Source organism: Orbicella franksi, chromosome 6 (assembly GCF_964199315.1).
Source record: "Orbicella franksi chromosome 6, jaOrbFran1.1, whole genome shotgun sequence".
Taxonomy (NCBI): domain Eukaryota; kingdom Metazoa; phylum Cnidaria; class Anthozoa; order Scleractinia; family Merulinidae; genus Orbicella; species Orbicella franksi.
Genome location: NC_138150.1, coordinates 7,364,153 through 7,391,535, shown reverse-complemented (window position 1 = coordinate 7,391,535; position 27,383 = coordinate 7,364,153). Strand labels below are relative to the sequence as shown.

The window sequence follows — 27,383 nt, the reverse complement described above, 5'->3', positions numbered from 1 at the left end:
GAAAGGTTATGTTTTAGGCATGACGTACCTTGTCTGGTATTGTCCACGTTTCCTGAAGCATTCAAGAAATCAAAACAAAAAGGGCATTATACCCATGGCAGGGTGTGGATAGGGGCATGGACTTTACCATCCGCAATTTCGCTAAAACGTGAGTTTAATATTTTAGCTTTCTGCTAGAAAGCATGTAAGAGACCATGAAAATCCAGCTTGCATGCATTAAGTAGTCAAAAAGAAAGAACCAAGAAATAATTAATCTAAAAAAAAAACCTTGAGTGAACAATAGGCTTGAGCTTGAAACTTGATTGGATAAAATGCCCCTAAATAGTCTACACTAACAGCATACCGTCTCCTTTTTCCTGGGCTCTTTTCGACCTGTGGTGTGTTGGCCGGCATCCTGTTAAAAATAATAACAAAGAGCCTTTAACAGCAGAAAGAGGTTGTCACTCCATCCTATGAATAATAGTTTTAAGTCAAGTTGTATAAAGAGAGTTAAGAGCAGTTCTAAATTGAGTGTCCAAATCCAAAGTAATCACTCACACAGATCACAAAGGAGACAGACAATCCAGTGAACCAATCAAAACTCGAAACAAATACATGTAGCCGATGCGAAGAGCGGTAAAAAAAAATTGTGCAAATGAGTTAAGGTGGCCCGTACCAGTTTTCAGGTTTTTGACGGCTCATAACTTTGTAAGAATAGAACAAAAAGGCAGACCAAGGCCACTGTAATATTTTTGTAGGTTTGGATTACATAATTTATACTTGACCTAAACCAGCTGTTATTTTGTGGTCAGCAGTTACCATGGCAACATTCCAAAAGGATTTTCCAGACCTGATTTTTCGCTTACGTCACTAATAACTAAAAAATTAACCCGGTGACCCCGAGTTTTTTTTGAAATCAATAACTTTTGGCATCTGAAAATGAAAATGCACAACAATTTTAAAATAGTTTTACGCAGCCGATTTCTTGTAAACTTCGAAAAACGACAATTTGCACAAAGTGCAAATTTCCTTCCGTAGAATTTTTTTTTTCTGACGTTTCTTCTCGATGATAATATTATATTAAAACAATAAAAAGAAGGGGTCACCGGGCTTCTTTTTATGTAAAAGCCCTCGCGAGTTCCGTTATTCCCACGCGCGTAGACACGCATTCGAAAATCCAGACTTTATAAGATCAACAGTTGCTCATGAGCTGTTTTGACTACCGCTGACTGCTTCGTCTGCCCGTGCGGGCGAGCGGGCTCGGAACAAGAGTTTTGTTTTGTTTGCTGCTAAAACATCATTTACAGTTGTAGTTGTCGTTAAAGACAACCTCCTGGGCATACTCTGTAAGATTTCTATACAAATTCTGGGTAGATTTGCTATGTTTTGCGAGTCCTTTATAAGCTCCCGGTGGCTGTCACGATCGATCGAGTTGCCTTTGAAATTTGGGAAACTTTGAATTCCCGAAACAGTTTTCCTTAAATATACACAATTGACTCAAGTTGTTCTAGCAGGTAAAGCCTCCGTTATGTGCGAATTTCGTCTCCAACACTACAAAAGTGACCTTGCATGAAAAAGCCGCGCTACGCCATATTTGTTTGGTCTTTCGGGTTTTAAATCTCGTGCCTCTATCGTGCGTGTTACTCACGCGTGACGCACGATGGTGATCTACTCCCCGCGCGAGAAAACTGGTACCAGCCACCTTAAACCAACGCAAATGTCAATAACTGTCGTTATAATCCATCAAATATTATCGCTCCCGTGCGATTGGTCTAAATGAGTGACGTGATTACTAGCTGCAATTTCGCCAAGACGTGAGTTTAATATTTTAACTTTCTCTTAGAGAGCATGTAACAGACCAAGGAAATCCAGTTCGCATGCATTATGTAGTCAACAAGAAAGAACCGAGAAATATAAAATTTCAAATAAAAATTGAATGAACAACAGGGTTGCGCTTGAAACTTGTGTTGCCGCCGCATGGCTGCATTTAATTCTTTTGTTACTTTTTCCGTTTGTGCGCACATTCTTTCCGTCATCATTGCATTCTTTTCGTTTAAATCTGGCTTTCACGTAATCAATATTCTGTCAGGTTTTTTTTTTTTGGATAATTTTGTTGTTTCAGTCCCTTTTTGTATGCATGTAGCCGATGCGAAGAGCGGTAGAAGTAAGTATGCAAATGAGACAAACGAAAGGAAATGCCAATAACTGTCGTTATAATCCAGCAAATATTTTCGCTCGCGTGCGATTGGTCTAAACGAGTCACGTGATTACTAATTGCAATTTCGCTAAGACGTAAGTTTAATATTTTAGTTTTCTGCTAGAGAGCATGTAACAGACTATGAAAATCCAGCTTGCACGCATTAAGTAGCCAACAAAAAAGAACCAAGAAATATAAAATTTAATAAATAATTGAGCGAACAATAGGCTTGAGCTTGAAACTTGATTGGATGAAAAGCCCCTAAAAATTCTACACTAACAGCATACCGTCTCTTATTTCCTGAGCTCTTTTTGATCTGTGGCGCGTTGGCCAGCATCCTGTTAAAAATAATAACAAAGAGCCTTCAACACAAGAAAGCATTTGTCATTGTATCCTATGAATAATAGTTTTAAGTCAAGTTGTATAAAGAGAGTTTAGAGCGGCTTATCAATTGAGTGTCGTAAAACCAAAACGAAAGTGATCACTCACACAGATCACAAAGAACACAGACAATCCAGTGAACCAATCAAAACTCCAATCAGATACGAAGATAGATGTAGCCGATACGAAGCGCGGTAAGAAAAATGTGCAAATGAGTTAAACCAAAGAAAATCCCAAAAACTTGCGGTATTCAAGTGAAAACCGCTCTAGTAACCCATAACTGAAGTAACACTGAAATCCCAAAAACAAACTGACAAACAAACAGGCCTGTTTCCAAGTGATTTTGTGCTTCTTCAAAATCTCTCTCCTTCGCGACATTTAACCTATTCTGTTGCAATTATCGATGACGGGCTGAGAGTGAAAATTTCAACGACAAAACACAATTGCCAAGCAACAATGGTTTACGTAACACCAAATCAGTGATACTCAAAATCGCACTAAGATTCCACGTTGATCGACTGGAGTGATAAAATAACACACCTTTCTTAAAAATGTTTAATTTAAAATCCAGTGAAAAATGTATCATAAGATATAAAATACACGCAACTTGTGGTCTGCACATGAGCTCGAAGTAAAACAACAGATACTGGGTAATTCAATGTATGAGTTATTGAATTCCAATATGCTCGTTCACAGCTTACCTTTTGTTCTTCCTGCTGTCTTTATCTCGGGGCAAATGCACCTGGATAAGTTTAAGTCCGCGGTAAGAGTCAATTCGGTGAATGGCGACCAGGCGTTTACGAGGACAGACTGCGAAATGAAACATTTCTCCTTCCAGGTCGATTACACTCAACAGGTCACCAGACTCAACGTTAAGTAGTTGAAGAGTAGAACCTGAGACAGCCTTGGAGAGGATAACACATTCTTCGTCACTGACAAATTGGAAATCACAAAAATTAACGCCTTGGCATAAAATACGTAATACCCCTCCTGAAAATGCATCAAGGACGTGCATTCCTCGGTCACCCTCTTCTGTTTCGGCAAAAATGACAACAAACTGTTCAGAAAGTGAAAACGCTCCGATGGAATCTACCTGGAGAAAATCTCCGCTTAGGGGACGGAGAAAACTTCTCCCGTGGGTACGGAAATGGGTTTTCCAGAGAGTAATTTGTCCATCTAACAACTGAAATGAATCGGAGCTGCAGGTTAACAGCTGACATTTGCTGTTACATGTGACAAAATATCCACGATCAACTGGAATCGACACGATCTCTGAGGTTGTGGTATTCAGGATGATCACTATGTTTCCACTACTTAACGCCATCCGCTCTTCTGATATGGGGACTACATGTATCTGTGTGAATATCCTGGGTTGAACCAAGTAAGGCCAGCGTCGGATGCAGTTTGACAATTCAAAATTCCACATCTCAAGACAACCATTTGCTGTTGATAGTATGACACCTTCTTTCATGCGAGCTTCAAGACATGAATACATGAATACACCGACCTGGCCAACGGGTTTCTCCCTTAAAACGTCCCAAGCCGTAGCTGTTCTGTACCTTTCATCATCACTGACAACATAAATGGTCTCTCCAGTCAAGGAAAATGCGACGTTTCTCGTCTTGCTTAAACGTGGTTCTGGTATAATCGACGGTAGGGGCGGAGCCCGGAAAGGAGGAAGTACTTCGTAAGAACCATTTCTCCGTGGTCCACTTATATTCAACATCTCTACGAAAGTACGAAAGGGATTACCTCTTAATACTGATAGCGTATCTAACACAAAATGAAACGACCAATCCCAGCACGTAAGAGGATCTCCTAACAAAAAGCCAGCCACACTGGGTGATTCCAATTGCAAAGCCGACAAGCTACGAAAATCATCTAACTGAGTACAGCTGGGGTGTTCCGCTATATTGACATTCAAACGATACGATCGAAAAAACTGACCAGTTGCCCTACAAAAACAAAAGACAGATCGACAGTCAGGTGAGAACGTAATCATTCCACAAACTTCATAGTTTTCAAAATGGTGTTCTCCTACTGTTCTAAATCCATCCCTGACATCAACAAAACAGGTTAAACCCGTTAAATGGGAAATAGCCAGCAGCCTTCCATCTGGTGACCACGCAAAAGATAAAACATCATCATTTCTGGTAGTCCGAGTAATCTCTGTACCATTCTTCAGACTCCACATAATAATGCATTTTGCGTCGTCAGGGCAATCGGTCAGCATCGAGATCTTGTCTCCTGAAATTGAACAAACTGTGAAACGGCAGAGGCTTTGCGGAAACAATGCTTTCAGATCTCCGTCAAAAGTATAGGCATGGCTAAGGACTCCTGGTAAGACAATGTTTTCTTCAGGATGGAAAACAACTGAGCGGTAAAATGAATAGACATGTGAAGATGACGACACCTTAAATCCTCCGAAAGGAATCCGGCAGTGTTTTTCAACAATCACAGGACGTACCCAAACTTGCTTACCAGTACGAAGCGACTACAGCTGTATCGTTCCGTCTCTGCATTCACACACCATGTAGTCTGACTGTGGTGAAACATCGAAACAAGCCACTTCAGATGAACATTGAAAATGCGCTATGAGAGCTCCCCGCTGCGTCTGCTTGTGAATGAATTCCATGTACGCTTTTTCTGGATATTTGGTGTGCAACAGGTTCGATGCCAAAGGAGATAGTGCTGTTCCTCCCTCATTCAGCACAGTTTGGAAAAATTGGTCAGGATGATTTCTAAATTTGTCGTAGTACTTTCGTAATAGGAACATTAAGGTATTCAACATACCCTTAGTATCTTCAGCGAGCACTTGAAATATTTTCTGCTTTTGAATCCATAAAATATCTTCGGATGCTCCTGCACAGGATACACACAGTTTTGCATACACGAGCTCTAAGTCTACTACATACTTCATTACTACCTCACACGCTCTAACATGCTCTTCCAAATGTAGCATGTGTTGTACGCCATGTTGCAGGGCGTAATTTGCAGCGCCACCGAGCTGTACACTATCAACACCTATCCGCTTAATATCATCAAGTTCGTGAGTGCAGAGTTCGGAAAGGATTCGATGGCCTTCTGTCTCATCCACTGTGAAGTCGTGCTGCCCATACCAAGAGGTATCAGTCAACCAGTCCTTAACGGACTTGTGAAAGAAGTGAATACGGTCATCTCGTACAGGTAAAAGTGTTGAAATACAGGTGATCGCCTTCCTCACTTTCCGCCGATCAGCTGAAGAACTTGTATCCGGAAGCATCAATTTACTTACGAAATCAAGCAACAACGGTTCTCTTGCAGCTGTGAGAGCACTCAGGAAAATCAGAAACTGTTCTTCTTTGATCTTCAGTTCTTTGCAAAGTTCCCTCTCCAGACGTCGAAAGTATGTTTCGTAAACAGAAGAAATACCCGAGGGTAAAGTGCTGTCCAGCTGTTCAGAAGTGAGAAGTGAGACATTCTCTTTGATGAAATGTACAAGCAAACAAGCATACAAAATGAGTCCTTCGGACTTTTTGACAAGTTCATTTAGGATAACTTCCTGATAATCATGTGGAGTAACATCGCTTAATTGCTTTTCAAATAACAGCTTCATGTCCATTAAGTTCTCTGCATCGTGTGGCTCCAGCTGAAGAGGTTTGAAACTTTTAAGACTGTCCGCAATGTTTATCTCTGGTCGGGTTGTAACTAGAAATCGAATCCAACGTGGAAGCTTTATGAAGTGATTGGAAATAACATCCAGCAGCTCATTACGTCCTTTTCACCCACCCGATCACAGCACTGATATAATCTTCCCCACAAGGTGCTGCCTTTAATCGAGCTACTTCTGCCGGATCCAACCCAAGAGTAACAAGAACAGCACTGATTTCCTGCCATTTGATGTTAAATTCAGCTGTTTTGACGCCGGTCGATATCACGTGACCATACAGCTCATTACGATACCGCTTAATGCGAGCAAGGTTAGCCTCACGAGAGGTGTCAGATAAAGGGGGTGGTTTGTGCCACCCTGAGAGAGGAGGGGTTAGTCGACAAATGTTGGTCAGAAGAAGAAAGTATAACGGATCGGTTTACGAACGAGACGGCGCAGCCATGGGGAGCCTGGAGACATTTGAAGAACAAGCAATAGAGTCTGCACTTTGCAAGCCTAAGATCTGGAAGCGCTACGTTCACGATACCTTCACCATCCTGGATCGGGATAGAGTTGACGTCTTCCTACAACACCTAAACAGGTGAAAAACCATCAACTCGTTTCACCATGGAGATCGAGAATAACAGCAAGATTGCCTTTCTCTACACGTCAGTTTACAAAGAAACAGATGGTCGCCTTACCACCGGTGTCTACAGGAAGTGAACGCCTATTCATCAGTTCCTAGCGTAAGATTCACACCACACTCAGTCAGTAAAGCGCGGTATTGTGAAGTGTCTGTATGACCGGGTTAAACGTCTCCTTACTAAACCATCAGTAATCGCTGGAGAGAAGAAACACCTGCCATCTGTACTTGTTTCTAACGGATATCCCTCCTCTTTTGTGCAGAAGATCGCAAACACGAGAACAGCCCCAAGAAGAGAGCCCGTAGCAGAATTTAAATCCACTGCTGTTTTACTTTATGTCCAAGGATTATCGGAGCCTCTCCGCCGCTGCCTAGAACAACAAGGCATTCGTATCGTTTTCAAGTCTGACACGCCTTTTCGGTCACACTTAGTGCGACCAAAGGACACCGTCGACACAGCTAAACAAGATGGCGTAGTCTACAGGATTCCCTGCGAGTGCGGCAAAGTCTACATCGGGGAAACAGGGAGACCTATGCAGGAGAGGATCAAAGAACACGACAGGAATATGCGACTCACCCATACCTGGACCTTCGCCGTTTCTAAACAAGGTCAAGTTTGTTGATCGAGATCCTAACTGGTACACACGTAGGGTCAAGGAAGCTATCCACATAAGACATCAACCTAATAACATCAACAGGGATAGTGAAATTGAAATTCCCGAAGCATAGATGTCCACGATCAAAAAACATAACAGAAAACGGTACAACAGCGGGCCGCTGAGGGAACAGCTACTCGCTGAAACTATGGAACAATAGGAGGATCGAAATGCGCTATTCACAGCCGACCTTCGTTATATAAATGGTGCCGCGTAATCAGTCGACCTTATCGCCTGAAGAAGACCAGCAGGAAGCAGTCGAAACGTCTCGATCTACATCTCAAGGGACTACATCGTGCGACAAACAATAATACACTTTATTATCGCATCTACTACGATCAACAACAACAGCCTTGCTCGTCCTCTTTCCTTTTTTTTTTTTCTCATCAGGCTATTTGACACTTCCATAAAAATTTTATAAAGAAAATAGTCGATATATTTGTACTTTGGAACTCTTTCACCGCAAACTGTAATCAGTCTAGATGCCGATCTAGATGGAAAATCTAGACCGCGGTCAAAAACCATTTCAGCCAATCCAATTGGCGAATTGATAGCTCCCAGTCCTTGTGAGACAGCCATATACATTTACGAAGATATAATTCGTTGTTTATTAAGGAGTAATATTTTAAAATGATAGTTATTGTTAGTTACAGTGTACTAAAATGTGAACTTTTAACTCTTGAATAGTCACGTTGTTGTGCACACGGATTCAACATCCGCAAATGTAATAATTATATTATCCATTATCAAAAACCCAAGTTTTATCAGAGTATAAAGCATAGAAAAAGCGTGTTTTATTGTTCTGCGCGTGTAAAATCTATATCATAAAGCCTATATATATCTATATCTATAGAGAAGATCTGGTTGGAACAGTATAGGGATTCCCAGGTTTTATTCTACCGTCGTTATGTGGACGACACTTTTTGCCTTTTCAACTCGGAACGGGATGCTGACCTTTTCTTTAATTTCATCAACAATCAACATCCTAAGATTCATTTCACTATGGATAGGGAGAGTAACCAGGTTCTTCCTTTTCTTGATGTGCTATTAAACAACAAATCCCCACAATTCCCTGTCACCACCGTATACCGCAAAAAGACCTTCACGGGCTTGCTTACAAATTTTTTAAGCTTTACACCCCTTTGCTACAAAATGGGGCTGGTTAAAACGCTCATTGACAGGACCTTTAAGATCAACAACACGTGGTTGGGTTTTCACAATGATATTCAGAATTTGTTTACTATTTTGCGTAAAAATCTCTATCCCGATCATGTATTAGACGTATTACTCCACCGTTATGTCACGAGAGCAGTAGTAGGGAACGACACACGACCTTCAACAAGTGTTGAGAAACAGGAGTTGCCTAAGCACTATTTCAAGATCCCCTACATCGGGCATTTTTCGGGTGTTGCACAACAAAGGGTGCGCAAGCTAATCAATCGATTCTGCAAACCCATCGACATCAAATTTGTTTACTCTACCTTTAAAATTAAGAACTTGTTCAATGTGAAAGATCCTCTCCCTGACAGGCTCCGTACGCGCATCGTGTACAAATTTTCTTGTGCAAGCTGTAATGCTTGTTACGTTGGCGAAACAAGCCGACATTTCTCCACGCGCGTGCACGAGCACTTGTCATCGGACAGATCTTCTCACGTTTATAAGCATTTGCAGGCTTCAGAATCGTGCCGTACCTCTTGCAACTTAGACTGCTTCGAGATCTTAGACTCTGCACCTACCAAGTACCAAGTTAAACTTAAGGAGTCTATGTACATCAAGTGGGAAAAGCCTGACCTTAGTCAACAGGTCAAACACATCAATTTGACGCTTTCCCTATAGCTGCACGCGCGCGCGCATCTTTTAATTCCGTTAACTTCGAAATTTATCTAGCGTATTGTTTTCCAACGCAAAGGAACGTGTGATTTGTAACAGGCACGTTTTAAATCACTGTAAACTTTCATAACCGTCACACTGACGATGACGGATGTACCGTCGAAACATGTTTGTGAAAATGTAAAAAGTCGTATTATTTTTGAAAATTTCTATATCACAAAGCAAATGAAGAAGCCTAAGCCGTGTATTACACTGCGATAAAACACTCCGGACATTTGAGAGCACTCGAGAAATGTAGAAAACACTCGCCTGCTGCTCGTGTTTTCTACATTTTCCTCGTGTTCTCAAATGCCCGTCGTGTTTTATCACAGTGTAATACACGGCTTAGGCCTCTTTATTTGTTTAATAAAAGGTCTAATTAGATACAAAAGTTAAGCTTGGTTGTTCTCTTTTTGTCACATGGTTATCAATGGTTTGAGAAGGGAATTTGGAGAAGAATGCATCGGATGAAGAGTACCTTTTCAGGAGACATTGACTTTGGGAATTTCATTAAACTACATTTCGTTTCGAGAAATATCCAATAGGATATCCCGGGTGACGCCTCGCGTACCGTGGAATATCCGATAAGGGAATCTCGAGTGACACTCCACACTTCACGTACCGTGGAATATCCGATAAGGGAATCTCGAGTGACACTTCACGTACCGTGAAATATCCGATAGGGGAATCCCAAATGACATTTCACGTACCGCGTGGAATATCCGATAGGGGAATCTCGAGTGACTCTTCACGTGTTATGAAATACCCAATAGGGGAATCTCGAGTGAAACTTCACGTACCATGGAATACCCGATAGGGGAATCTCGAGTGACACTTCACGTACCATGGAATACCTGATAGGGGAATCTCGAGTGACACTTCGCGTACCATGGAATACCCGATAGGGGAATCTCGAGTGACACTTCTCGTACCGCGTGGAATATCCGATTGGGGAATTTCGAGTGACTCTTCACGTATTATGAAATACCCAATAGGGGAATCTCGAGTGAAACTTTACGTACCATGGAATACCCGATAGGGGAATCTCGAGTGAAACTTTACGTACCATGGAATACCCGATAGGGGAATCTCGAGTGAAACTTAACGTACCGTGAAATATCCGATACTGACACTTCACTTACCGTGACTTGCAGTACCGTGGAACTTCGGTCGAAACCCAAACTAATAATACGTGATGAGAGTAAGAATACTCTGAACTTGATCGGTTGTGCTTGCCTGCGGTACGCCGGTATTCCTAGCAAATCAGGATGAATAAGACAATTTCCGGGCCTTGACACGCTGCGTTTCAATGAGGTGTCCGGGGAACGGATTTTCCTTGCCACGGATAAAGTCCCAATGCATGGCAAAAAATAAAGTTCCTGACAAGCGGCGGGCAAGTTGCGTTTTATGGAACACGATACTCCCGGAATTGCCCGTCCTCTCGGAGAATACGGGTCCGTATCACGTCATTTTTCACGCAGTGTAAACCGTGGAAAATGGGAGTTTGGTCTACAGTATATGCCGTAAGTCTCGAGAAACATTGTTTTTTTCTTTAATTTTGTCTGAATTTTTCCAGGAAGCACAATCGGGCCGAAAATTGAATATTTTGGTTTAGTTCCATAATATATATTTTTTGTTCATTAAAATTGGGGACTGTTTTGTTGTAGTTTGTGGTTTGCAATTTACAGTCACTGTCCTTTTATCTTCAAACCCTTTATCTTTACTCCAAGAACCGGATACAAATGAATAGTATTGTCTTACGATTGCATTTTATTGTATTTCACAGCGGTGTTGTTTCTTATCTTTTATTTCTTTTATTACACGTCGTGCCTTCATCTGTGACGGACATCTTCTAGAGGAAGCCAAATCCTTAAAGGTGTTAGTCACGAAAGGCATGTTGGGAAGTGCCAGTTTGAATAATGGGCGAATAGACATCCACTTTTCAACTGCCGAGAGAGCTTTCTCGCAATCTAAGAGGAGTCCTGCGTGGTTGACGCCCCTTCAGTCTTTGCTAAGTAAACATAGAACCAGGAAAACAAAAATTGAACTGGAGGCGCCATGCGTCTCTCCCAAGGCCTAATGGGATTCCCCGAGAAAACAACGTTGTCATCCTCTGAGCCGCCTTTCCCGTTTAGCCTTCGGAGCCTCAATACGAGGAAAAAGATAAGTCTGGAGACATTATTTGATAGGCTAGACTCTTGAACTAAGATTCTTTTATTATATCTCTTAGTTAGTACGCGCGCCGTGATTGGTCAATTTAGCAGGCTGTACTCCCCTGTACGGCGCGCTCAAATTTGAAGTTAGTTTTGTTGAAAAACTGTTTTGTGATATATCGCCAAGTGTTCTTAACTTTTATAGCAAGTAAAAGTTTAAAACTTTCTTTTACTCTAAATTGTGTCTTAAAGCGTGCTAACGACTTAAAAAACATTTCAAATTGACTCGTTTTGCTTTCGAAGTGCGTCAGAAATTTGAAGCCGTTCCGCGTGAATAAAAATCGTTCCTGAGCCCGTCAGACACACAGTACAGATATAATAAATATCTTACTAACCTCGTTTTCTCGGTCCGTACTGTAAGTTACGGATCCTCGTTTTTTCCCCTTCGATTTATGGCCCAAACGTGAAGCGCGCGGGCCATAAATCGAAGGGGAAAAGCTCGGTTAGTAAGAGATATTTCATAATTTAATGCTGGCTTCCTTTCAGAACGTATCGCAGGTTCAGTGATCTCCGTTCGATCACAGCACCCAAAGATCTTCAAGAAGTTAGAAACTGGCTTACGGGGAGAACTTTCAGTGAAACTCTCTTCACAAAGAAACGCGTGAATACCACTTCCGGTCAAAATCTTACTCCTGCTGAAATTTCCTTTGTTAAAATCTTTTTTCGGTCTGTATATGCCGTAATCGACTATGCTTGGAAACAGATAATCCACTGGAAATTGTTGGAGAGGAAAACAACGTTTAATTAGTGAAAATCTTAGTCCAAGAATCTAGACGATCAGAAGAGAAGCTGAGTAGGAAATTGTGCTTCAGGGTCTTGCAGGAAAACAATATTATTCAGCCGCTTACAGTCGAAAAGGAACTGTAAAATGTCCTCCTTTTACCCAACTAGGTTTTTGCAGCGCACATAAGCAACCTGACGCCACTATACTGTAAGTACTATGAAGATTGATATTTTAAACACAGTGCGAACCAACAACCAACCCAATTCATTTCCGTTTAGTCTTATTCAAAGACATTGTGAAATTACAACGTGCCAGAAACTGTTGATCCTTTAAAAAAAAAATTGGGAACCTTTCCCAGGAAATTATACCGTACCATTTGTTCCCCGTTTTGAAAGCTCCAAAATGTTTGGTGGAATGGAAAGAGCCAAACTTTTGAGAAGATTTCCCAATTTTCCCAAAACCTTACTTTCGCCTTTACTATAATTAGGCATGTCCACATAAAATGTCCATTTCCAAACTACAATACACTAGGTTTAACCCTTTCGCCAAAAAATACCGTTTCTAACCGTTTAGTCAGGTTTTTTTAGCTGCAATGACGCTAAATAAGCCTAAGATTATTTTTGTATTTTTTGTTTATTTATTTTTTTGCCATTAACCGTTCTCAATTTTGTTTGTTGCCCCTTTCCTTTCTGTTTTTCTCAGCCCTTTTACACTGGCTACCTTTTGCAATGTATGTTCTTTCTGGCTGCCGTGAAAAGTTGGATGTTAATTACGGGCGAAGCCTAGAAATGGACCTTGATCAATCATAGGCGTAGTGGACCATTTTACCACCGTTTTTGCACCAAAACTGATAACGTTGTTTTTCGATTTGCGACGTCGGAATGTCGTCGATATCTAAACCTGACCATTGTGCGGAAAGGCCTAGCCTAGGACTACTATCTGCTTATCAAGAATATCTGATGACATTTAAATTGATGACGTCACAAGTGGTACAAAGAGCACGACCATTAATTACGCATATATGCGTAGTTGGTATTCAAAGGTTAATAAAAAGACAATGAAGCCTATTCATAATGATAACTATTGCATATGTGGCAGTTAGAACTCGTGTGTACCCAGTTAATGATACACTTTGTTTGTTATAAGATTGGCGTTATTCCAGCAAAAATATGCAATTACGTAGTGGAATTAAAATATTACAGTTTTACGTACTAACATTTTTTTGCATTCCAGACTCGATTCACTTTAGCCAGAAAAAACAGTCACGATTTCATGGTTTTTTTCTTCCTTTTCATTGGCAGCGCAACCACCACGTGACCTGTAAATAACTGCCCACAAATAAGTCTCCTCGTGCATAATTATGGGAAAAATTGCAGATCGCTTTCTTGAGCTGTCAGAGTTACTGAAATATGAAAAGACTTAGTGAAACAATTATTGAACTCGGTTATCAGAAAGTATCGTAATTTGTCAGTGTCTCGCGGATCAATTATTTCCCGAAGCCGAAATAGCTGATCTGCTAGCCACTGACAAAGCAAGATAATTTGCTCAAACGCGTCCAATAATCGTTAAATATCTGCTTCCAACGACCTGAGAGACATGAAAAGCAGTGGAAAACGCGCGTTTCCCCGTAAATTCCCAGCCAAATCACGATAGCATGAATGGATAGCGAAGACCCCGAAAAATAGGTTGATACCTTGCTGATGAAGGTGGGTGGGCAGAAGACAAGTGTTGGAGGTAACAAGAATTTTGGTTCCATGATAAGTTGCCATTTTCCAAGTAGTTGTGAAACATGCATTCAACCTTAAGTTATGTAATGGCTGTTGAATGGGGATTATTACTTCAACCACATCAGCTCATCACAACTCCTCATCACTTTTGATTTTAAAGCTTGTCACTGAAACAATTATAATAAATTTATATCGTAATGGTTGTAAGAATTTGGCACAATATCGATACAATGGGTTAATGATTTCTTTTTTCTCGCCAATTAGAAATGTTGTCATATTTTGAGCATGATAAAGACTGTTTTGGGAATGAAGAAAGGCTTACATCTCACTCAGCAGGTCAAGATGGACAACAAAAGAAAACTTGAAACGTCTTTCGCACAATAACCAACAACGCTATATTTGGAATCTAGTGGACCATCACTTAACTCTGGCCCTAAGTTCCTATACTAACTTATTTGAATCCTTTTTTTAGAAGTTCACGAGTTAATATTAGGTAATTGCTTATCTATTACATTAACGGTTACTGACAGTAACGCATCCTGGCTTTTGAAAATTGTAAAAAAGCGGTACGCTGATATCCTCCTGATATGTACACTACAGTAATTTGAATACTTCACAAAATCCCTCTTGACAGAGAGAAAAAGACAATTTTGCGAAATATCACGATTGTAAAGAGATATTGTTATATCATTACTGCTAACTCTAGAAGTAAAAAAAATCTTATCTAATTTACGAAGTAAAAACACGTGTCAACAACGTATTCCGTTAACGATCATTGCCAGTAACGCATTCTTTTAAAAATTTTAACAATGCAATACACTGATATCTTCACAATATGTACACTACAGTAATTTGAATACTTCACAAAACTCCTCTTGACCGAGAGAAATAAAAAAAAAAACAATTTTACGAAATATCACGATTGTAAAGAAATATTGTTATATCTGCTTCCTCCCGCAGAACAAAATCTTACCTAATTTACGAAGTCAAAAAACGTGCCAAGTTTTCTCCGAGTATATACAACTGACTTGAGATGCCGCTCAAGGTCAACTGGACACTGAATTGGGCCGCATCCACTACTTACAAAAATAGCCCTGAACACTACTCTAATTTAACTAAGATACTAATTGCTCTTGCTACTGAATATTAACGTGCCGATCATGAATTGAACATCGTGAAAAGTTTCGCTTAGTTTAACATAAAAAGTCAGCCTTTGGCCGCGGGAAGGAATTGATTTAGACCTACTCGAATCAATGACTTGGAAGAGAGGTTACCCTCCAGCAAGCTGTATTCCCGAGTTACTGAACTGATTTTAAAGTTTACTACGTAGGCGGTGATTTATTCAACAACTGGGTTCATATTTGTTGCTGTTTTGAACGTTTTCTGTCATAGTATAGAACAAAAAGATTCTACTTTTATCTTTGACGTGTTCAGTTATAAGGCAGCCCTCGTCAAGAAGCCGTGTAGTCCAATGCTTCTTTTGAGCCTGATCCAGCTTCTTCCTTCACAATCACAGACATGGTAAATTGTAAGGAAAGTCCATGGAGGGTAGGGTGAGGTTTGCTGGGGTCATAAAGACGGTAAACTCTAGCTGTACTTCTTCTTGGAACAAGAAACGCGAGGTTCGTACCCACTACTCACTCCTTCCATACGCTCTCCGCTGTGACCGGAAACAGTCTGTCCTGCAGGCTCGGACGTAGCATGCAAAGGTTGTGCACAGTCGTAATAGTCAAGCAGCGACGTCATTCAGCCACCACTACACAAGCACGCATCTGAAAAAAGATATGCACATTGAAGACATTAGCACAGAAGGCAATCATGAAAATAGTACTAACAAAACTATTTTTAAAAAAACAACAAGGGGTGGGGTGGGAGAAAGGCAGGCCCGTGGAATTTTTATCCACATTATCAAAATAAAGGGCATTTTTAAAGAACATCACCAAACACACTTTTAGCATACGTGAGTTATCTACCTGAGCACAAGCAACAAAGATCAAAACGTTTACCCTCAATGGTGATGTTCAATCTCGTTAACAGTCCCCAAGTCCTGGGAACGAGGAAAGGTTATGTTTTAGGCATGACGTACTTTGTCTGGTATTGTCCACGTTTCCTGAAGGATTCAAGAAATCATTTTGAAATAGTTCATCAAGTTAAAAAGAAGACAGCATACCCATGACTGGGTGTGGACTGGAGCATGGACTTTACTATCCGCAATTTGACTAAAACGTGAGTTTAATATTTTAGCTTTCTTCTAAAGAGCGTGTAACAGACCATGGAAATTCAGTTTGCATATATTATGTAGCCAACACAAAAGAACGACGAAATATAAAATTTACAAAAAAATTGAGTGAACAATAGGCTTGAGCTTGAAACTTGATTGGATAAAATGCTCCCAAAAATCTACACTAACAGCATACCGTCTCTTATTTCCTAAGCTCTTTTTGATCTGTGGAGTATTGACCCAGCATCCTGTTAAAAATAATAACAAAGAGCCTTTAACAGAAGAAAGAGGTTGCCATTCCATCCTATGAATAATAGTTTTAAGTCAAGTTGTACAAAGAGAGTTAACATCGGTTTTCAATTAAGTGTCCAAAACCAAAGAAATCACTCACACAGATCACAAAGAACACAGGCAATCTAGTCAACCAATCAAAACTTAAAACAAATACATGTAGCCGATGCGAAGAGCGGTAAAAATAAGTGTGTAAATGAGTGAAACCAAAGAAAATGCCAATAGCTGTCGTTATAATCCAACAAATATTTTTGTTCACGTGCGATTGGTCTAAACGAATCACGTGATTACTATCTGCAATTTCGCTACGACGTGAGTTTAATATTTTAGCTTTTCTCCTGGAGGGCATGTAACAGACCATGGAAATCCAGTTTGGATGCATTAAGTAGCCAACAAGAAAGAACCAAGAAATATGAAATTTAATAAAAAACTGGGTGAGCAATAGGCTTGAGCTTGAAACTTGATTGGATAAAATGGCCCTAAAAAATCTACACTACGAGCATACCGTCTCCTTTTTCCTGAGCTCTTTTCGACCCGTGGTGTGTTGGCCAGCATCCTGTTAAAAATAATAACAAAGAGCCTTCAACAGAAGAAAGAGGTTGTCATTCCATGCTATGAATAATAGTTTTAAGTGAAGTTGTATAAAGAGAGTTAACAACGGTTTTCAATTGAGTGTCGTAAAACCAAAACCAAAGTAATCACTTGTGCAGATTACCAAGAACACAGGTAATCCAGTGAACCAATCAAAACTCGAAACAAATACATGTAGCCGATGCGAAGCGCGGGAAAAAAAGTGTGCAAATGAGTTAAATTAAAGGAAATGCTGATAACTGTCGTTATAATCCAGCAAATATTTTGGCTCGCGTGCGATTGGTCTAAACGAGTCACTAAAACTGAGGAATATCGGATTGATATTCTCCAGTTTTCAAAACTGCGTGCGTGGTGCAAAATGATAAACACAATAGCCTCCATTTAGCGCGAAAATATACTTGGATATTTGTCCATGGACATTACCTGTTCCTAAAAGCTTACAGTTTTCCTCGAGCTACGCTCTCGGAAGCTGTTCGCTTCTCGGAATAGATAATGTCTGCGGAAAATATCCGAGCATATCTTCGCGCCACATGGAGGATATTGTTTACAAATTCAAGTGAAAATCGCTCTAGTAAACCCATTACTGAAGTAACACTGAAATCCCTTGTAATACACTTAAAACGTAAAACAAACTGTTCTAATTCATTGTGGTTTTGTGCTTCTTCTCACCTTTGCGGTATTTAACAACTGTGTTGCAATTACCGATGACGGGGAGACAGTGAAAAATTTCTACAATAAAACACAATTGCCAAGCAACAATGGTTTACGTAACACCAAATCAGTGACACTCAAAATCGTACTAAGATTCCACGTTGATCGACTGGAGTGATACAATAACACATCTTAAAAATGGTTAATTTAAAATCCAGCGAAAAATTGTATCATAAGATATAGACTACATGCAACTTGTGGTTTGCACATGAGCTCGAAGTAAAACATCAGATACTGGGTAACGCAATGTATCAAAATAAAACAGTGTTTGTTGAGTTATTGACTTGTAAAATATCTAATTTTTTCGTTAACAGCTTACCTTTTGTTCTTCCTGCTGTCTTTATCCCGGGGCAAATGCACCTGGATCAGTTCAACTCCGAGTTTAGAGCCACTTTGGTCAATGGCGAGCAGACGTTTACGAGGACAGACTGCTAAATGAGACACTTGTCTTTCCAGGTCGATTACACTCAGCAGGTCACCAGACTCAACGTTAAATATTCGAAGAGTAGAACCTTCTATGGCACCCTCGGAGAGGATAACACATTCCTCTTCACTGACAAATTGGCAATCAGACAGACGACAAACGCCTTTGCATAAAATGTGTAATATTCTTCCTGAAAATGCATCAAGGACGTACACTCCTCGGTCACTCTCTTCTGGTTTGGCGAAAATGACAAACTGTTCAGAAAGTGAAAACGCTCCAATGGAATCATTCGGGGGTAAATTTATCCTCAGGCTTGGGGGACGGAGATAGGTTTTCCAGAGAGTACTTTGTCCATCTAACAACTGAACTGAATCGGAGCTGACATTTACTGTTACATGTGACAAAATCTCCATGATCAACTGGAATCGACACGATCTCCGAGGTTCTGGTATTCAGGATGATCACTTTGTTCCAAGTACTTAACGCCACCCGCTCTTCTGATATGGGGACTATCTGTGTGATTACCATGGCTTGAACCAAGTCAGGCCAGCGTCGGATACAGTTTGACAATTCAAAATTCCACATCTCAAGACAACCACTTACTTTTGATAGTAGGACACCTTCTTTCATGCGAGCTTCAAGACATGAATACCTGGATATACCGACCTGGCCAAGGGGTTCCTCACTTGAAACGTCCCAAGCCGTAGCCTTTCCATATCTCCCACCATCACTGAGAACATAAACGGTTTCCCCAGTCAAAGACAGTGCGACCCTTCTCATCATTGGGTGAAACAGAGAGGGCAAACAATGAATTTCTTCGTCACTTTTTGTTTTCCTCACAGTTCTGCGTGGTTCATTGATATTCCACATCTCTAAGACAGTACGGACGGGATGACCTTTCAATACTGTTAGCGCATCTACATGTAACACAAAAGGAAACCCACCATCCAAGGACAAAACAGGATCTCCTAACAAAAAGCCAGCCACACCGGGTAATTCCAATTCCCAAGACCGCAAGCCACTCAAAACATCTAAGGTACAGCTGTGGTGTTCCGCTATATTGACATTCAAACGATAAATATCTTGAGAAAGAGTGAAATCTCTCACTGTCCCATGATAACAAATGAGAGATCGACAGGCAGGTGAGAACTTAATCATTCCACAACCTCGATCGTTTTCAGAATAGTGTTCTGCTACTGTTCTAAATCCATCCCTGACATCAACAAAACAAATTAAACCCGTGGAATGGGAAATAGCCAGCAGCCTTCCATCTGGTGACCACGCAAAAGATAAAACATCATCATTTCTGGTAGTCCGAGTAATCTCTGTACCATTCTTAAGACTCCACATAATAATGCATTTTGTGTCGTCAGGGCAATCAGTCAGCATTGTGGTCTTGTCTCCTGAAATTGAACAAATCTTGAAACGGCAGAGGCTTTGTGGAAACAATGCTTTCAGATCTCCGTCAAAAGTATAGGCATGGCTAAGGACTCCTGGTAAGACAATATTCTCTTCAGGATGAAAAACAACTGAGCGGTAACATAAGCTTCCTAAACGCCGTATTACCATCCCAGCAGTTTTTGAGAACAATCACAGGACGTATCCAAACTTGCTTACCAGTATGAAGCGACCACAGCTGTATCGTTCCGTCTCTGCATTCACACACCATGTAGTCTGACTGTGGTGAAACATCGAAACAAGCCACTTCAGATGAACATTGAAACTGCGCTATACGACCTCCCTGCTGCGTCTGCTTGTGAACGAATTCCATGTACGCTATTTCTGGATATTTAGTCTGCAAGAGGGTCGATGCCAAAGGAGATAGTGCTATTCCTCCTTCATTCAGCACAGTTTGGAAAAATACGCAAGGATGACTTCTAAATGTGTTGTAGTGCTTTCGTAACAAGAACATTAAGGTATTCAACATACCCTTAGTATCTTCAGAGAGCTCTGGAGATACTTTTAGGTCTTGAATCCATAAAATATCTTCAGATGCTCCTGCATTGGATACACACAGTTTTGCATACACGAGCTCTAAGTCTACCACATACTTCATTACTACCTCACACGCTCTAGCATCTTCTTCCACATGTAGCTTGTGCTGTACGCCATGTTGCAGGGCGTACTTTGCAGCGCTACTGAACTGTGTACTACGAACACCTTTCCGCTTAATATCATCAAGTTCGTGAGTGCAGAGTTCGGAAAGGATTCGATGGTCTTCTGTCTCATCCACTGTGAAGTCGTGCTGCCCATAACAAGAGGTATCAGTCAACCAGTCCTTAACGGACTTGTGAAAGAAGTGAATACGGTCATCTCGTACAGGTAAAAGTGTTGAAATACAGGCGATCGCCTCCCTCACTTTCCGCCGATCAGCTGAAGAACTTGTACCCGGAAGCATCAATTTACTGACGAAGTCAAGCAACAACGGTTCTCTTGCAGCTGTGAGAGCACTCAGGAAAATTAAAAACTGTTCTTCTTTGATCTTCAGCTCTTTGCAAAGCTCCGTTTCCAGACGTTGAAAATATGTTTGGTAAACAGATGAAATACCCGCGGGTAAAGTGCTGTCCAGCTGTTCAGGAGTGAGAAGTGAGACATTCTCTTTGATGAAATGTACAAGCAAATAAGCATACAAAATGAGTCCTTCGGACTTTTTAACAAGTTCATTTATGATGGTTTCTTGATGGTCCTGTGGAATCACATCGCTTAGTTGCTTTTCAAATAACAGCTTTATGTCCATTAAGTTCTCTGCATCGTTTGGCTCCAGCTGAAGAGGTTTGAAACTTTCAAGACTGTCCGCAATGTTTATCTCTGGTCGGGTTGTAACTAGAAATCGAATCCAACCTGGAAGCTTTATGAAGTGATTGGAAATAACATCCAGCAGCTCATTACGTCCTTGATATTCACTTTCGTCGAGTCCGTCTACTACCAAGAGAATGTTCCTGCCCGGGTCTTCCAACTTGCTTAGAACTTCGTCAAACAGCAAATCAAAGAGGTCCTTGACTTCCATATTGTTGAGCTCTACGCCCAGATTTCTGGAGAGCGTTTTCACAAGCGCGTCCTTGTATTCTGGCAAGGAATAAGACAGTTGACAAGCCAAAGACTGAAGCATCACCTTGGGATTTCTGTAGCGTGCTTTGTCATGCTGACAAAAGTGACTCCCTGACAGTCTGCCAGCCTCCTGCATTCTTTTACAAATAACAGCCGCGATCACAGATTTGCCCATTCCTGCATTTCCACTGATCACCATTACTCGGTTTGGAGAACGTCTGTCATCTAACCATTTCTCGACGCTTTCAAAGAAAAATACACGTGTTCCTTCTTGGTATTCTTCTGCGTGATCTTCGATAACTTTCTGGGAGTTAACCTCTGCTAGTTGTCTGAGAATTTCATCGTCTTTGTCTTCGTTACTTTTTTCTTTCGTTTTTTCAACCTTCTCGTTGACTTCTTGTAGTGCTTCAAGAGTCTTTTTTTGTGTTTTTACCACTTCTTCAACTGCCTGGTGTGTATCTTTGTGGATCTGTCGTACATCTTCAACTGCCTGGTGTGTATCTAGCAGAGTTCTGTGATCTTCTTCTTGTTTTTGGTGTACCTCTTGCTGTGTTATCCACATTTCCTTAACCACTTGGTGCGTATCTTGGTGGATCTGTCGTACATCTTCAACTGCCTCGTGTGTATCCTGAAGAGTTTTGTGGTCTTCCTCTTGGGTCTTGCGTACATCTGCCAGTTGTGACTTTATCTCCTCGTCACTTTTAACCCACTCGATTACAGCGCTGATATAATCTTCCCCACAAGGTGCTGCCTTTAATCTGTCCACTTCTGCTGGATTTAGTCCAAGAGCAACAAGAACAGCACTGATTTCCTGCCATTTGATGTTAAATTCAGCTGTTTTGACGCCGGTCGATGTCACGTGGCCATACAGCTCATTACGATACAGCTTAATGCGAGCAAGGTTAGCCTCACGAGAGCTGTCACTTGAAGGTGGTGGTTTGTGCCACCCTGAGGGGGGAGGGGATAGTCCACAAATGTTGGTCAGAAGAAGAAAGAGAAGCGTGATATCAAAGGTGCTAGAATCTGGTGTGGCTCCACCAGGTGGGAACAGTAAATCCCACTGAGGTTTATGTAAAACCTTTTTCTTGAACAGATTGTTTAAGATCAGACGGTTGGCGTTGAGGTCAGCTGCGAGGTTTGCAGGAGGATGAAAACCATCAAACACGTTCCTCAGAACTGTCGTTCCACCATCAATGAGAAGTCTGCTCAGCTTGGCTCCATTTGTCTTCTCTACAGAGCTGGCCAAGGGTGAAGGTGCAGCAGCTGCCATCTTAATCCAAAGTACCCTTCAGAAAGGTTTACATGAATCTCCATACAGTACCTGTGTGTGATATGACAAGCAGTTCAGTTTCGATTTTTTATCATTGTTTAACTTTGCCATCACAGGGGGCGATAGTGGGGTTTGATTTAACAAATACTGTGTGCTATGATCTTTGACCAAAACAAATGCCATAAATCATGAATCTACTATATAACCCTCCTTCTCAAATAAGTGACAGCCAACAGCGCCCTTCATAGAGCAAGGAATTTATCACGTTAATTGTCTTATTGAAGACCCCGTCAAAAATCTCATTTACTACCAAAACAATAAATGTCATACCGTATTACCTGTGCATTTTTTTACCGAGGCTATCCAGGCACAAATTCATACACAGTAAGAATCATTTATTATTTATACTAAGCCCTGCCCATCACAATAATGTACTTGAAATATATAGACCCCATATTTCCCGGGAAGGGGGTGGGGTGGGGGCGTTATGATGGATAAACAGTAAATATGAATTCAAACAAGTTCAGTGATATATTATCCTTCAGTATCTCAACAGTCTTTTGAGGGTGTGACATTTGTTCTGGGCTGAAAGAACACGTTCCTTTCTTTCTTGTTTCAAGTCAATTCACGCCATCTTTGATTGTGCTGGGTGGCCCTTTCAACACTAGGCAGGTATCAATAGGGGTCCTGTATAATTAGAACATGTGACTTCTATAAATAACAAGCCTGTCAACATCAAAATATAACATTCAAATAATATAAAAAACCTAATAAATATATAATGGGGCTAAATGTAATTTAAGCAAAGTTTGAGTCGAGCCAATACTAGTCAGCGGTCTCTCAGGGCAATCACGCTCGGTGGGGTCTCATACGGGGTTCTGCAGAGCTTGCGTGTTTTGCTCTCCAGCTGTGCAAGATCACGCAGTTTGCCTTTGAGTGCCATTCTTGCCTGTCGAGTGCTTTTGCTCCCTCACCTCCCTCCCTTTCGCTGGTTATGGTAAGTATATGGGATGGTAAGGATCTCTGCTGACTCTGTCAGTGTGACGGTACCTAATAGTTGCCGCTCTCAGGGTTGCCGTGGATACCTGCAAGCCCTGCTCAAGACTCATATCTCGGCTCCACCATCCCTAAGGCACCTTTCCCAAGCTCATCAATTGGCGATGAGTTTAACAATAATTTAACTTGGACACCAGATGGGCCAGACCCACCACAACATGGACGAGGATAACAGAGAGGGAGAAGGGAACAGCTGGGGTGTGGTGTGCACCACAGCAGCTGACAAAGCTGGTTGGCTGTAGGGTGTACAGACCTTATTTGCCACTATGGCATGAAGCGATACCTTGATACCGTAAAAGAAATTTTTTCTTAATCAGATTTACTATAAAATAATAAAAAAAAGTTCAGTTATTTGTCAACTGTACCTTACCATCATCCCCAAGAAATCTCATTGTGAGTACTTTAGTGTCCCTCTCTGCATCTGCTGAAGAAAAAATATTACCTGATTACAAGTTAATCAATGAATAATTAATACCTTATTTATTTTTAAAATACAAGTTTATGGAATTCAAGGAAATATCCAAACAATCCAGTAACAGCTTATTTAACATCCCTGCCCCCACCCCCACCCCCACCCCCACCTATTAATTAATGCTGCTAAAACTTTAACCTCACATGCCATGCAAACTAATGACATTCTGTCTGTTGGTGGGAGTAGAAGGCCGGAGGGGCAAGGGCAGGGGGTTAAATGATCCTACCTTCTCACAGCCACTGACTTGGTGTAGATTACCAAAATCATATTGCTGACCATTTAAAAATACATTTGTGTGCCTTATGGGTAATCAAATGGTGACGAGTCAAATTAGCAATCATTTCACACACATTTTGTCAAATTTCTAATAATCAAATTTTGACAACACTTAAGTCAAATTATTTCTAAATTTCACAAGTATACTATTTGATTACCTTTGAGTATTATGGGTGACAAATTACACTATTAAGTATCTCACAACATTTTGTGAGTTTTTCACTTGTTCACTGTATTGAGAAATTTCACGCCAAACATAATGCCATGGTAATTTTGTAATTCACATGTGAAATTGTAAAATAACACTGAGATTTTGTGCCAAAATTAAGGAGTATTTTGTCACCCAAGATATTACAATGAGTAATTCAAACATAAGGTTTGCCACAAACAACGAATGGTGTATGAATGAGCAACTTCTCCAATGTCGCATAATTGGACAGACCCTGCCAAATGTAATGTTGCTCGTCATACCTAAATGACATTGCCAAATTAAAATGATTTTATGCCACTCCCACCCTGCTGTACATGTACTTCATTAATAAATTATTCATCAGTTGGGTTCTGCCCATGATTTGGGTGGCATTTGGACTGTTCATGACAACTTTACATTGTTCAAAAACAAATTACATAATAAAACTGATTAAATTATTTAATGTGATCCAATCACATATAAAGTGACAGATTCATATATCATATTATCATATGGCTCTGTCTCACAAGGACTGGGAACTACCACATTCCCGAATTTGATTGGCTGAAATCGATATTGAAAGGAAGTGGTCTAGATTTTTCCATCTAGACCAGCATCTAGACCGATAATGTTTAGCAGTGAAAAAGTTGCAAACTAAAATGCAAAATCATTGACTATTCTCACTGCATATATAATGAGTGTATCGCGATAACGTGCTACATTCCGCTAATCCCGAGGGTCTAGGTTAGTGGCATCTAGTATGATCCTTTGCGGCCTTTCAAACATAAAATCTGGCCGTGCAGTGCGAGATCTCGTGGTTTGACGAGATTGCCATGGGAAGATGCTTCGCGCCCCTCCCTCCTCCCCTGGTGGCGGTGACCACCTCTCACCCGGCCTTGCTGCATATCTTTTGCTTAGGTGGTCGTGGATTCCTCCCATAACTTCGTCTAACGTGATCGCAACAATAGATATGCGGTGAGGATAAATTACTACTTTCATCTAACAATATTTATTTATGGAAGTGCCAATAAGCCTCAAGAGAAAAAAAGAGTAAAGAGGACAAGCAAACTTTGACAGAATTAAATTCCGCTCATCGCTGTTCGCAAGCAAAATGTGAGTTAGTACAAACCAGTTACAGTAAACAAATTAAACTGTTTTGTTTGCGCCATATAAATAAACATCTTATTAACCGAGCTTAGTCGGTCTGTATGAGAGAACCTTGACCCCAGTCATGTATACAAGACCTCACTGCGTTTGGTCTGTACTCACGACCTCGGTCAAGATTCTCCCACACAGACCTCCTGCTTGGTTAATAAGAGCTAAATAATGTTGCACAGTACTTAGCTCTGATTGAAGTTGTTGCACTGTTTACATTTATCAATTCTTACCAGAAACTAGTGGCAGCATGTTAATATTCACATCCTGACTTGGACATCCACACCTTGAGACCTGTATAAGAATTAAATTAAATGATAAAATTAGATGCAAAAATGGTTTCAATTACATTTAGCTGACAGATTTCATACATCCTCGTTGGCTAATTTTTATCATTAATAAAGGTACAGATACAGTAGTCACAGATGATGTCCTAATGGCAAATCTTGAAAACTTTGCCAAACTTTTCACATGTTTTAAGTGCTCTTAGTTGCCGATACATTATAGTAACCATTGCATCTACACAGGACTAAACTAGCTAGTAGTTCAATAAAAAAAAAAAACTTTCAATCATTTATCACTGACCATGACTTTTAATTCAAATTGGATTTAATTGTTAATAGACTGCTGCCAGTCTGTTTTTCGCTTAAAATTAAACAGAGAGGAACTTCAAACAAGAATTCATACACCCTCCATGGCTAATTTTTATCAGTCAAAAAGGCACAGAAACATAGGTATATGGGCACTTTCGGACTTGAATTGGGGGGTAGTGACCTTCTTGCCAAAAAATTTATGCAATGCCCAAATGGGTGGTTGTTGAAATTGGGATGCAAACGTATTCAAATTGCCTGAAAAACAAAAACATTCACAATTTCCGCATCTAATGAAACTGCTACTGCTAGTGGGAGTTTAAGGTGGCCGAACACAGTTTTGATACCTGTGTTTCACTCTCTTTTTCTCTAAAACACTTGATCCTTTGGTCGTCAAAAACGGCAACACACAAGTTAACACAAACTTCAGATTTTTGATAGCTAAGCTGACGTATATGCTGTTGCCATGGCAACATGAATAAAATTAAAATAAAGAGGCCTTTAAAATCGGTCTTGTTTGTCTGCAGAAGATCTAGTCGTTACATTTTCTTTTCATTTGCATCCAACAAGATTATAACAATGCTAACAAGTTAAAACTATTTTAATAATAGTTTAACAAAGAGATCTATAATTACCCCTTGTAGAAGGTTAACTGGAATATCTAGAATTGTCTCTGTTAAATTTCAGGGTTTTTTTTTCAATATTCCAGTTACTTGTTTTCTTAAGTATTTTTGTGCAAAATTTCGTGAAATTCTAAAGAGTGGTTCTCGAGAAATAGGCATATTTCCAAAAAAGCTATATACTATTCCGCATTCAATCGCAATTTTTTCTGTTCCCATGGCAACACACTCTTTTCAGTCCCCTCCAACCCGATTTTGATACTAGTGATTTTAAGCTCCAAAAAGATTAAACAAGGCCATGAATTGAACTTGACCTAACATAAAATATATGTTTGCAGAAATTATGGATCATGCAGACAAGAATCCAGTGGCAAATGTCAAAATGGAAAGGTGGCTAGAGAAGCCTTTAATATTTCGGAGGTCTGGAACTCAGTATGTTGCCATGCTAACT

General features: G+C 40.5%; 1 protein-coding gene across 22 annotated transcripts in view; it reads right to left on the bottom strand.

Moving 5' to 3' along the window:
* LOC145491447 (uncharacterized) overlaps positions 1–27,383 on the bottom strand; it is a 178,866-nt gene continuing 151,483 nt past the window's right edge. For 21 of the 22 annotated variants that reach the window (XM_081470640.1, XM_081470645.1, XM_081470648.1 and 18 more), the window contains 3 exons: positions 2,464–2,514; positions 344–394; positions 1–52 (listed from right to left, as the gene is read on the bottom strand). In XM_081470640.1, the coding sequence (XP_081326766.1) occupies positions 7–52; positions 344–394; positions 2,464–2,514 (148 nt within the window). In that variant the 3' untranslated portion in view covers positions 1–6. The remainder of the gene's footprint in view (positions 53–343; positions 395–2,463; positions 2,515–27,383) is intronic. The other variant, XM_081470670.1, reaches the window with a different exon arrangement.